We start from the raw sequence: 12,836 nt of genomic DNA, 5'->3' as shown, positions 1-12,836 counted from the left end.
ATATATATATATATATATATATATTTGTGTAAATGTATTTATTTGTTTTGTAGAGGATCTGGACATCTTTTTCTGGGTGTTTCCTTGTTTGCAGGTGAGCGAGGTGGAGGTGAACGGGCAGATCGAGGCCGTGTGTGAGTCAGTGTTCAGTGAGCTGGAGTCCCAGGCGGTGGATGCCCTGGACCTGCCCGTGCCCGGCTGCTTCCGCATGCGGAGCCACAGCTACGTGCGCGCCATAGAGAAAGGCTGCTCTCAGGAAGAGGAGGAGAGTGGCGTCACGGCCATCAACAGGAGGAGCGACTCTCCCCCTCGCACCTCCACCACCGTCCGGACCATCCAGAGCAGCACAGGTTGGTGGGAACCTGCGAAACCCATTCAGACACGTGCACGTACTTACAAATTTTATGTCCCATTATAAAATAATCCATGTGCAGAAATATTTCATTATTAATTTTTTTTGCGCTAGAAACTCTTTTGCACATTTGAACTTATCTTTGCAAACACAAACTCTCACTTTTTCTATTATTATCCGTTTGACCCAGTTTTTTTCCTTTATTAGATGAATCCGAAACTTTATTTTTTCTCACACAGAGAGCTTATCTGAGCTCTAAAGCTTATAGTGACTGAATCTTATTTTAGGCCCCTCGTGTGCCTCATGGTCTGCAGAGCTTGACTTTCCAGCATAACTGCTTGCAGTATTGATGCTGAGTAGTGCTGGCATCCAGCGCTGAGTGCCTCCGTGATTTCTACACTGCAGAATCTAAGTGTCATTCCGTTATGTCGTTGAGCCGCTGCTGTCCTCCTCCTGCGCGCCGACTTCCACTTCATCTGTTTAATTGTGCCAATTAGACAGCATTTCCCCCAAAACCTAGCTGAAAAGGGTAACAGGCAGCTTATTAAACACACTCACCACAGAACTTTCAATGAAGTTTTGACAGTGAAAAACATACTTTGTTGCTTTAATTCCCTTTTCAGACTTATATTTCCTTACTGTCATTGTAAGAAGAGGGGTTTGCTCAAAAATGCTTGGACTGGAATAAATTATAGGTCTTTATATTCCCTGTGTCTGCATACAAATACATTATCTGGCCAACCCAACAGACTTAATGCCCTTGATGCCCACCCATGATTTAGAGTCTAGTGGCTGAGGATACTAAAGCACAGTGACAACAAATTTTAAAAAGGGGTCTTACAAATGTGTTTATCACTGTTGTTTTAATAAGTGCAATATTATTGTTATTTTTGTAACGTTGTGCAGCCCCACTTCACGGTTTTTAGAGTTTTGCAGGAGAGAGCCAACATTCTCACACACAAACACGCAGAATTTTCTGCGTTTCACACGGAATCGGCTGGGGGCCCAAAGTGAGAAGTGAAGATGTTGTGGTAAATACTGCATGAGGTTTCTGAAGGCTGTTTTGAAGCACCAGTTCCAGTAAAAAAAAAAAAAAAGTCCCACATTTATGTCTTCTGCTCCCATTTGTCCCCGCGGCAAACTGCCAAAATATCACACACACACACACACACACACACACACACACACACACACACACAGTGCCATAAAAAACCCGCTCATGCTCCTGTCACTGTCGTGCAACTCCTGCCCTTTATTACTGATGATCTTTATAATCCAAAGGAAGGAGACCGAAGTCCTTTGATCTCTTCTCTTTGAACGTCAAGTGGCTGCTGCTGGCCGCCTCGCTGCCCGCTCAAACTGGCACACTTCGCTCGTGCTCACAATCATTCACACAGGCATCGCCGTGGCCCCGGACCGGCACGTTTGGCTGAGACGTCGGCTCTATTGGATCGGTTTAACAAAATCTGCAGCAGATCCTCTTTGTAAAGCTTGGGAAAATCCATAGTAATCAGTTAACGTGAGGACTTTGCTGCCACTAAGCTGCATCTACTCCGCCACACATCGTCTTCATTTAACGTATTAATCACCTTTTCACTATGCTACATCTTTGACTTCTTAACATCTCCTGCAGTTTAGTTGACTTACTGCAAGAAGCACACGAAACGGCAAAAAAGTCTGGACAATTTGTTGCATTTTTTTCTTTCTCTTCCCTTACTCATCTGTTGGTAATAAATCTGCCTAATTTTTCATGCATCCCTCCCTCACAAGTGCTAATAGAATGACTGAAAAGAGTGTCTTCCCTCCACCTCATCTCTGTTAAAAGACTGTTTAATTTATTGGCTGTGATTCCACCCCCCCACCCCCAGCTCCAAAGAGGCATTCTGCTGAGTAAAGCACTCCTAAAGAGTTGGGCACGTGAGGCATGCTTGTGCTTCAAATTGCTGACGGCCTTGTCAAACACTCAGCAGAATACAGCCTCTTCATTTAGTTTGTTCATTCAGGTCTGAGTACATTTTATCTGCTTGCATAGTTTTACAATATTTCCAGCAGTTAAATAAAGACAAATTGCCTGCTGCCTCATGAAAACAGTTTGAGCTGATAGAATGTACAAAAAAGATTGATAGGTCATTAAAAATCTAAATGAAAGGAAAATGTTAAAGCCTTTAAAYTGGAGCTCAGTGAAAAGGTTGTGAAAAATTGATATCCTACCTGCTTTAGAAGCTGTAATTAAGTCCAGTTTTCTATTTATAATTCGTTTTCTCCAACCAATGGTCATGCAAATCATCATCTATAACCGGTTAGATATTAACTGTTCGTAAACTTACTTAATCCAAAGATCTAGACAATCGCTTTAAGACATCAGAAGCCTGAAGGGGAATAACAAAATAAAAACAAGTCTGAGTTTAACTCAAATTGAATATCTGTCAGCTTATGCAGCTTGAAATGCATATTAGAAATTAATAAAATAATGCTCAAAATTATCAGTTCCGCCAAAATCTTACCTCAAATTGTTTACAAGATTCTAACAGATAGGTTAGGAAAATATTGTGTACTCTTGAAAGATACAGAAATAAATATATTTTAATGCTTTGCAATAAATATTTGAGGGAAGAAAAAATATATATACATTTTTTCTTCTGCAGCAACTCCCTTTTAAATGTGTTTCTACTTTACAATTACTTGAACAGAAAWTTTGCTAAAAATTTGCGCAGCAAATTTTAAGGTTTCACATTTTATTGATTCAACATTTTCTCAAACTCCATATGTGTTTAAAAACCTCAGTTTAACCGTTACAGATTGCTACATTAACCTTATAAGAGCGATCCTACTGGAATGTCTTCAGGTTATACGCTGCACTGAAATAACCCAGTGTTGTTAAGTATTCCCCGCTTTATTTTTACAGCTGAGTACCAAGTTGAACTAAAAACTGTACAACACTGCCCCCAGGGGCTGAGTGTAACACGGCCCTCCACCTCTGCCCTTTCCTTCTACTGTAGCTGTTGAGAGTGGGTGGATGCAGAAGCAACCAGACAGCTTGACCCAATTAACAACAATCGCTGCCATCGCTGGCACTTTTCCACGAGTTCTCTTTTCTCAGAGCCTGTGAGAATAAACATCATCGGATTTCCCAGCGTGCTAAATATAAGCGGCAGGGACACAGACTGATAAAGTCCGACCYAATCAGGATCAAGCTAAGCATTCGACCAGATCCCCCCCTCCAARGCCACCACCTCATGCCACAACCAGCCCACACAAATATCCAAGAGCAAGACTGAAATGTGTTTGTCATGTGTCAGGAGGACTCAGATGTTGCAGAAATCAAAGAAAACGCCCCGCTCTGGGGCTTTCCTGTGAGTTTCACGAAGGACCCCTGTTTAGAGAGGAACTACAGGTGAAAAATTCTCATGGCAGCGGGTTTAATGGAGCTTTAAGCTGGACAAAAARGGACCTCTGAGCAGCGTTTCTCTGCCCCATGGTGATGCTGTCAGTAAGTGTTAGAAGAAGTGAGAAAAAGCCCTGTTTTAGTCATGAGCTCAGAGCAGAGAGGAGAGTAAAAGTAAACAAGCAGTCTCCAAGTTTGTTTGATTAAAGTGGTTATTACGGCTACCATGTTTCTTGGCTGCTAGCTGGTTCTGGAAGTTCGTGTCTAACCATTTTATTACAGTACAGAAAGACAGTTCTGTAATGCTACAAGAGATGAAAAATTAACACAACTAAAACATATTGTTATTCACATGGGTTACTATTGAGGATTCTGTTATGAGGAATCTGCTGCCTCCAGGCAAACAATATGCTTTTTGGAAAACTGCACAGCTCTTCAGTAACTTACATTAGACTAGATTAACCCACTGCCTGTCCCTCATGATCCAGAACCATCTTGAGGCCTTCTCTGCGACATCTGAGGCAATAAGAATCCTCTTGTAGTTGTAATTTACAGGARGGTTCTGCATCTTAAGGGACTGTTAAATCTAAGTAATGAAGAGTTATTTATTTAACCTAGTTGTGTCAAGGGGTTCCACAAAACCTGATTGTTTAATAAAAAAAATAAAATAAAATGTGTTATTTGAAACTTTGTCTCCACCAAATAAGTCATGGATAGCAATGGATTGAAAACATTCAAGTCTTCTAAAAACATACAGACTAAAAATGGTTAAGTTAGTTATAAATGGACTCCAGAATAAAGTGGCACATACATAAAGCATTGTGGGACAATATTTATTTAGTAAATGGAAAGGGGCAAAGTTAGATTTAATTTTCAGTAATTAGTTGCTTCAGTAGCTCTTATTATCGCTTTAAAGATGTCATTTATAAAACACTGGGACTTTTATTTCACCACTAAGCAACACTGACATTTGAGAAGTTATTAGTGAGGTGGGGAGAGTCTGCATGGTGACAGCAGACGAAACTTCCCCACCCTGAATAATGACTTTAAAGTTGGGGGGTGGATGTTGGGAATCCACACAAGATCCAATATCGTCAGAAACAGAGAGCGAGGAGTGGTTCTGTGAGCCCGGCTCAGAACTGTGGTTCCACTCGCYTTCATGTCGGTACTTCAGTGCTTATACAGCGCGCTGCTCGGCGTGTGGGACTTCTGGACCCGTCTGTGTGAGTTCAAGCTGCTGTTTTCCTCTTGTTTGTCGGTGAAGCATGAAGAAATGGGAGCTGCGTCACTTACAGCACGCTGTGTACGTCAGCGGAGGCAGAAACAGGAAGTGTGGCTACGGGACCTTCAAAGTAAAATCGTTTATTTCTTTAAAAAAATTTAAAACGGGGAATAATCGCGACAGAAAACACCTTGAAATCCAACAGTTTTTTTTATTACAGCACATGACAATGATTAACATGGAGCTAGACATTAATATCACATAGCTATTTTTACTGTTTCAACACATAAAATTTAATTTGAAAATATAAAGCGGAAGTTGTGTTTTTACTGCGACTGTTTTGATGTGAAAACATCACGTATGTCCAGTTTTTTGCTTATTCATGCCTTTGAATTACTTAACAACAAAATACAATAATCAAAACCTATGGTGAGATCTAATCAGGAATAATAAAACTTATTATCTGTCTCAAGTAATGTAATGAGGTATTTTATATAGAAACTTGATACAAATCTATAGTTATGTTGTAATAACCCTGGTTCAAAGCTTTCTTTAAGCTTCTGGAAACACTAACTGTCTGTATGTGTCAAAGTGATGTTTTCATGTTAGGTTTTTAATCTTTTTGTGTACTTCCCGTAGTATACACTCACCGGCCACTTTATTAGGTACACCACGCTAGTAACGGGTTGGACCCCCTTTTGCCTTGAGAACTGCCTCAATTCTTCGTGGCATAGATTCAACAAGGTGCTGGAAGCATTCCTCAGAGATTTTGGTCCATATTGACATGATGGCATCACACAGTTGCCGCAGATTTGTCGCTGCACATCCATGATGCGAATCTCCCGTTCCACCACATCCCAAAGATGCTCTATTGGATTGAGATCTGGTGACTGTGAAGGCCATTTGAGTTAGGGTTGGGCAATATTGGCAAAAAAACAAATCACGATTAATTGTGGTATTTAGCCGATAACGATTAATTTGACGATTAATCCCCTGGAGTCCCTGAACACCCTTATTTCATAGTCACATGACCAATTTAGTGGTAAAGATTTGCTCCTCATAAAAATCTTTCCAAATTGTGTCAAAAATACAGACTTCAGGCTATTTGTCAAATTTTAAATTGTGTTGATAGATAAATAAGTTACAGAACTTTTTTTAATGTTCGTCATATTTGAAGCAGAGAGGAGCAGCGAGCAGATTCTACCTGTTGGCATTAATCGTATTAATTGTCAAGTGCCAAAAATTAATCGATTAATGTTTTTCTGACGATTAATCACACACGATACGATTATGCCCAACCCTAATTTGAGTACAGTGAACTCATTGTCATGTTCAAGAAACCAGTCTGAGATGATTCCAGCTTTATGACATGGTGCATTATCCTGCTGAAAGTAGCCATCAGATGTTGGGTACATTGTGGTCATAAAGGGATGGACATGGTCAGCAACAATACTCAGGTAGGCTGTGGCGTTGCAACGATGCTCAATTGGTACCAAGGGGCCCAAAGAGTGCCAAGAAAAGATTCCCCACACCATGACACCACCACCACCAGCCTGAACCGTTGATACAAGGCAGGATGGATCCATGCTTTCATGTTGTTGACGCCAAATTCTGACCCTACCATCCGAATGTCGCAGCAGAAATCGAGACTCATCAGACCAGGCAACGTTTTTCCAATCTTCTCTTGTCCAATTTCGATGAGCTTGTGCAAATTGTAGCCTCAGTTTCCTGTTCTTAGCTGAAAGGAGTGGCACCCGGTGTGGTCTTCTGCTGCTGAAGCCCATCTGCCTCAAAGTTCGACGTACTGTGTGTTCAGAGATGCTCTTCTGCCTACCTRGGTTGTKACGGGTGGTTATTTGAGTCACTGTTGCCTTTCTATCAYCTCGAACCAGTCTGCCCATTCTCCTCTGACCTCTGGCATCAACAAGGCATTTCCGCCCACAGGACTGCCGCTCACTGGATGTTTTTTCTTTCTCGGACCATTCTCTGTAAACCCTAGAGATGGTTGTGCGTGAAAATCCCAGTAGATCAGCAGTTTCTGAAATARTCAGACCAGCCCTTCTGGCACCAACAACCATGCCACGTTCAAAGGCACTCAAATCACCTTTCTTCCCCATACTGATGCTCGGTTTGAACTGCAGGAGATTGTCTTGACCATGTCTACATGCCTAAATGCACTGAGTTGCCGCCATGTGATTGGCTGATTAGAAATTAAGTGTTAACGAGCAGTTGGACKGGTGTACCTAATAAAGTGGCCGGTGAGTGTATGTTTGCTGTGTTTATTGTATGGTCTAGAAAGAAGGCTATTATAAAACATTTGCATGATATAAGATTTACAAATGACAAAATGCAAAAATGTGTTTAAATTCTATGCAATAAAAATTTAATTTATTTAAATTGTATAAATGTTCCACATAAGCAGAGTGAGGTTTTCCCTCCAAACTGAAGTCCATGTGAGTGTTTGAACAGATTAGCTTTATGATGTCAGCTTCCTCCTGGTTGACAGGAAATGTTGATCGCCTTCCAGCTCAAGGTTTATTTTGGTGCACTTCTGATGGGGAGGGGTGACAGGTGACAGTGGACCACGTAGTACATAAGCCTCTACATCTAGGTATTTAGGTCACACAGCATGTGCCTCTGGAATATGGATTCACAGGGGTTCATCTCGGACATTTGTGCCTTTTTAGAGATGAAGGATAGGCAGTGCAATGGCTTCAGGAAAAAGAGAAGCACCCGAGCACCATTCCAAGGCCTGTGAGGGTAGATGCAGGGCCACTAACATTGTTCTGCCTAACAGAAGAGCCGTCTGTGGCCCCCTGTTTTTATTCAACCATCTGCATTTGAGTGAGTCATAAGCTCACTTGCCCAGAGATGCTACTTGCTTGTTCACCTTACACWTTTTTTCCTGCCTTCTATTTTCAGATGAGGCTCAGAAACCCAACTGAGCGCAACATGCCGTGGATACACAAACACATGTACGGCACATGGCCCTGTTGATCCAACTAGGCCAGGGTGGTGTGGGATTACGTTACTTTTATGTAAAAGACAGACATATGAGCTCTGCTGTTGACACATCAACATATTAGTCAATTTTGGTTAGATTTATTTGCATGTTTGGCAGGTTTCTTCTCAGTATTGACTTTATATTACCTTTAGGTTATCAATCTTAACTTTTTTTCATAAATTAGCTTCCTAAGAACTATTTATTCACCCAATCCATGTCTATATGTATTGGCACAGGAACAAGTTCTAAATATAACAGATAAAAATGACATTTTTAGTATTAAAATGTGTGACATTATTTTAAATCCAATTTTACTGAAGACGCAAATCTATTTCAATTCCACAATACAGCCACTAGAGGGAGCTACTTTCAAACCAAAATAGCAAAGCCTCTTTTTATTCGGTTGCTTTCCAGTTGTTGATCCCTGAAAATGGAGCAACTCAAAACATTTATCCCAAACACCGACATATGTGATTAGTCACAGTTTGTCCTATCAACTGTAGCCGTGTGTTTATGTGTGTGTAACAGGCAGAAGCTGAGAGTACAGGAAATGAGGAAATGCTGAGATTTTTAAGCTACAAGTCACAACTGACGCTCATGCTTTACCTGTTTTATTTGTGCCTCGCAGACATGGAGACTTAGCAGCGTTAGTTGGGGATGCTGCGCAGGAATTCACCAGTCCCTGTGCTGCTGCATCTGTTCCTTGGTTACACACAAACACACTTAAAGTATTCTCTGTTTCCTGCGCTGGTTTTAATTACAGGGGCAGATAAAGCTCCGTGTTAGCTGCATCTGCCTCTGCATGTGAACTCCACCTGTGTGTGTCAGCGGATCAAAGCTGCCATCTCCCGAGGTGGAATTTATATTCAAAGAGGGGATCTAAATTAAACACCCGTCTCATGTCATCTGCTTCTCCGCTGCTCTCCTTCACACACACACACACCTGCATAACGCTGTCAGTCCTCATCCTTTGATGGTGCGAGGAGAGGTGTGTTTGACAGGAAACGAGGGGCTGGGTCAAGGCATGTGGGGACACACTGGCTGCATGCATAGCTCACATGGGAATGAAAATAGAAAGACGACGCCGTTCTCAGTTGTGGTTGGCAGCTGTTCTCGCTTCTGAGAGTGTATGCGCCGCGCTCATGGGATAGTGTCAAAGTGTTTCGAGTGTGTGTGTGGCTTCTCCGTTTTGCAGCTGCGGGATCAAGCCCGAACTGGGTAGCTCGATGTGGGTAAACTGTGATTTGGCTATCTCTCTTCCTGCAGGAGATAAATCCTAGCCATGCTGGTGTGTCAGCCACTCAGTAATTACTTTGTCCTGTCATGACTGTCTGAGAATGCGAGCCAGTGGGAACTTGCACTGTCGCTCTTTCATTGACGCAAGGGGAGGAGGAGAAAAAAAACCACTCAGCATCTCTTTTGTGCTGCTCAGTGTTAGCAGAAGACGTCTGTCACCAGATAAGTAGAACCAGAGGAGCTGATTCAAGTTCATACTTTTGACATTTGTGGATTTTTTTTTTCTGGCTTGTGCTGTCATTCTCAAGTTACTCATGTTGGTCTGATGCTGAAATAAAAATGCCTGTAATCTCAATAACTGGTGTTTACTTGCAGTACAAGTCAGTTCACTAGGTGTCACCAGAACCACACCTGTGTCAAAGCAAGCTGCAGTTAAAAAAAAAWGTCAAACCCAGTTCAGTTGTAAGAGATGGCCTGACACAATCCTCTGATGGAAAGTGATCCCAAGATGAATTTAACCTGTGAGCACTTGAAAGTTTGTGGATGTTTGGTTCTGTGACTTGAATCAGCAGTGATTTTCTGCCTGTGCACGCTCACAAACAGAAATAAAGCCAGTTTCAAACAGTTAAAGCTTCTTTTTTTTTGTTTAGTGGCTGCTGGGCGTTTATGTTTGCTTACGACTTAATTGGCCCCAGCTTGTTAGGGCCTGGAATGCTTTGATTATAGCCATTCGGGGAGGAAGAGCGGCGTTTGGATATCTTTTGACACAGGAAGTGCAATAAAGAGAGAGTGTCATTCTCTCTGCTCCTCCTGCCACTGTTTAAGAAAAAAAAAAGTTAGGACAGAGAAGAGGCCTGCGGGGAAGAGCGGACCGGGTTTCAGCAAACAGCAGAAGAATGGCTGCGGCAGTACAATCAGAAGTAGAAAAGGGGCTGCCGCTTCCTGTTATAAGGTTCTACTTTCAGGATATTAAGAAGTAAACAGGCTGATTGGTGCCTTGTCGTGTCAGGTGGATGGGATGTGGAGGGGAGGCTGCTCTGTCAGGTAGGGGCTCTCCCTCTCCTCCCGTTCCTGCGCTTCCTGTCTGTGTTTTGGCATCAGAAAAAGCAAAGGAAAAGCAAAGCCCTGAGAGGATTTCCTCAGTGTTGACTGTGGATGATCCTCGTGGCTCCTTCAAGCTTGAAGCTGGGCAGGGCAGGGCCTGCAAACTTTAAAGCCCCAAGGAAGGGGGAAAAAAAACAACCTAAGAGGGAATGAGATACAGAGTTAAACCTCCTCCACAGAAGACGGAGCTCTCTTTGATAAAGTAAAACGTAGTTCTGTTCTGTGCTGCTTCATTCAGAATGCTGAATGTTTTTAAACTCTGCTTGACAGCTCAAATTGTGCGGTTCGCGTTGCTTTCACCGGTCTTGAGGGGAGAGATTATGTTGGAGTGAGTCGGCGGAGCGGTGCGCAGCTGTAAGTGGGTGGTTTGGTCTGTGCAGTGTGGGAGGCCAGGCCCCACTGCAAATTAAAGACTTCTCTGTGAAAGTCCCAGACTTCAGCTACAGTAATGTGTGTGACTGAGCCAGCTTGTGTGCGAGCGGCCGGCGGGGAAGAGACCGAGCCCTCCCCATTCCTCCATATTTTTTTTTCCTTTTTTTTAATATAAACCAGTCATTAAAAATAAGCCGCAACTCAACTCCCCGATACATTCTAAGAGAGAGGAAAAAGCCCGAAAGAATGCATCTCCTCCCTTTCTTAGCGCTTTGCTGCTTCACTAACCAAGTAAAGCAGAGGATGGAGGGCGGGGGGGGCAGTTTGGTTCAAAAGGACGGGGGGTATTTTCAAGACACCCCTCCCCCATGTAAAAGATTAGCTCAGAAGTTGGGGAGACGGAAAGAAATGAATGGGGAAAGGAATGCAGGAGACAAATGAGAGCTCTCGGCAGGAGAGTGGGAATGTTGGAGAGGCAATTGTCCCCCCCKCTCCCATCAAGATTCTGCAGGGAGGGGATGTAAACACACAGGAAGATGGCGGGGGGGAGGTGGGTGTGAAAAGTCACACCTGAGAGACAAACCGAGCTCATCTTCACAGAAATCTGTATTTTACCCAGATTGGAGCTTTTTGCGCTGTGCATTCCTTCGCATACGCACAAAGTTAGAGCCTAAAAGCTGCCATCCGATCTCTCCCTCCGTCCCCGCCTCCCCCTCCACCTACTTCAACAGGATGTATAAGGTCAAAGGGTCAGGACTGGAAACCACAAAAAAACTATATGCACAACTGTTGCCTGGTTCTCGTTTTAAATGCCCCCACCCAGGTTCTATTCTACCTCCCTTTTTTCTTTTTTTTTTTTTGCCTGCCCCACATTTTACTTATAGTTTCTTCCTTCCCTCTCTCAATCCTAACTTTCCATCTCTCCCCCACCTACCMCCTGCCTCGTCCCACCTCTCATATAGGAGACACAGAAGGTTTGACGTTTGGTTTTGGGCCCAGATGGCTTAAGTGTGCCTCTGGCAGTGGATTAGGGCTGCTAGTGTCTCCTTTCCCCCTCCATGTGCAAGTGGTCAGGACAAAGAACGTCAAACAGGAGGGAGAGCAGGAAGGAATGCAGTGGGGGAGAAAAGGAAACTCAGTTCTGTGAAACACCGATACTGATGTTTCACTGCATTCCTCAAAAAAGTAAATTCACATGCTTGTAAAAACAACCAGCCAGCTTTCCAAATGCTTTTCAGTGTCTCTTTTTTATGAATCAAAGTCTTACTTTATTTTCCCTTTTTTAGGGTTAATCCCAAGAGAMTTTGCTGCTTGCAAGTCATTACTGTTTTTCAAGCAGGAAAAAAAAGAAGTGAACTTTTGACCACATTTATATGTAAATAACAGCTGCAGCGAGCAGTGATCTTTCATGTAATGACATGACATCYGTATTGTGTTTCTGCCCTCCAGCCTGATTCCAGTGAGCTACTATGTGTGGCCTTTTGTCTTTTTTTGGGTTGTTTTCTGTTTATGTGCGTTCCTTATTCCAGAGGTTTGTGGTCATGTTTCCCTGCATGTGTTGCACAGGCCTTCAATTCCAGTCACATTTTGTCACAACCAGCTGTGTTTCGTTGTTGTTTTGGATATTTTTAGCTTAACTGACATTGGCAGAAGTGGTGTGTGTCATTAAAAAAAAACCATCCTAACTCAGCCTTTTTTGGTCTTTTTCTTATGCTGACTGAACAAGTTACTTTACGTGGAACTTACTCTGAGTCGACTCAGTCACAAATCCAGTTTCATGTAATGACTTACTGATTTGTCCCAGCTACGCGATTCTGTCCTCAGCTATTTCAAACTTGTTACAGTTGCCGGCACATCTGATGTGTCACTCCACACAGTGAGCCAGTCTCCTCTTGAAAGTATCAGTCAGCCTGTGAGCAATGCTCTGGGAAATGAGCGCAGTGAAAGCATGCGTGAGATGTGTGGGTGTGTTAGCTTTAGGGTTTTGGCTAATCCTCAAGTTTATGGCCCACAAGGCAGCTGGAATTTACAGGAACTGAAGGAAACGGCGTGGCAAACTAACTCCTCTGTCCTATCTTCTTTGCCTTTTTCTCACTAAAACAGAGTGACTGGGCTCTCTCTCTCTCTCTCTCTCTCTCTCTCTCTCTCTCTCTCTCTCTCT

The 12,836-nt window shown here is 42.9% G+C and overlaps 1 protein-coding gene across 1 annotated transcript in view; it reads left to right on the top strand.

The window, feature by feature from the left end:
• Positions 1-94: 94 nt before the first annotated feature.
• Positions 95-12,836, top strand: part of LOC106534655 (disks large-associated protein 1) — a gene marked incomplete at its 5' end in the record, with an annotated part of 28,774 nt that continues 16,032 nt past the window's right edge. The window contains 1 exon segment of the mRNA XM_014031357.1: positions 95-350. Coding sequence (XP_013886811.1) covers positions 95-350 — 256 coding nt within the window.

Source organism: Austrofundulus limnaeus, unplaced genomic scaffold, assembly GCF_001266775.1.
Source record: "Austrofundulus limnaeus strain Quisiro unplaced genomic scaffold, Austrofundulus_limnaeus-1.0 Scaffold1236, whole genome shotgun sequence".
Taxonomy (NCBI): domain Eukaryota; kingdom Metazoa; phylum Chordata; class Actinopteri; order Cyprinodontiformes; family Rivulidae; genus Austrofundulus; species Austrofundulus limnaeus.
This window is presented reverse-complemented; position numbering and strand designations above follow the sequence as displayed.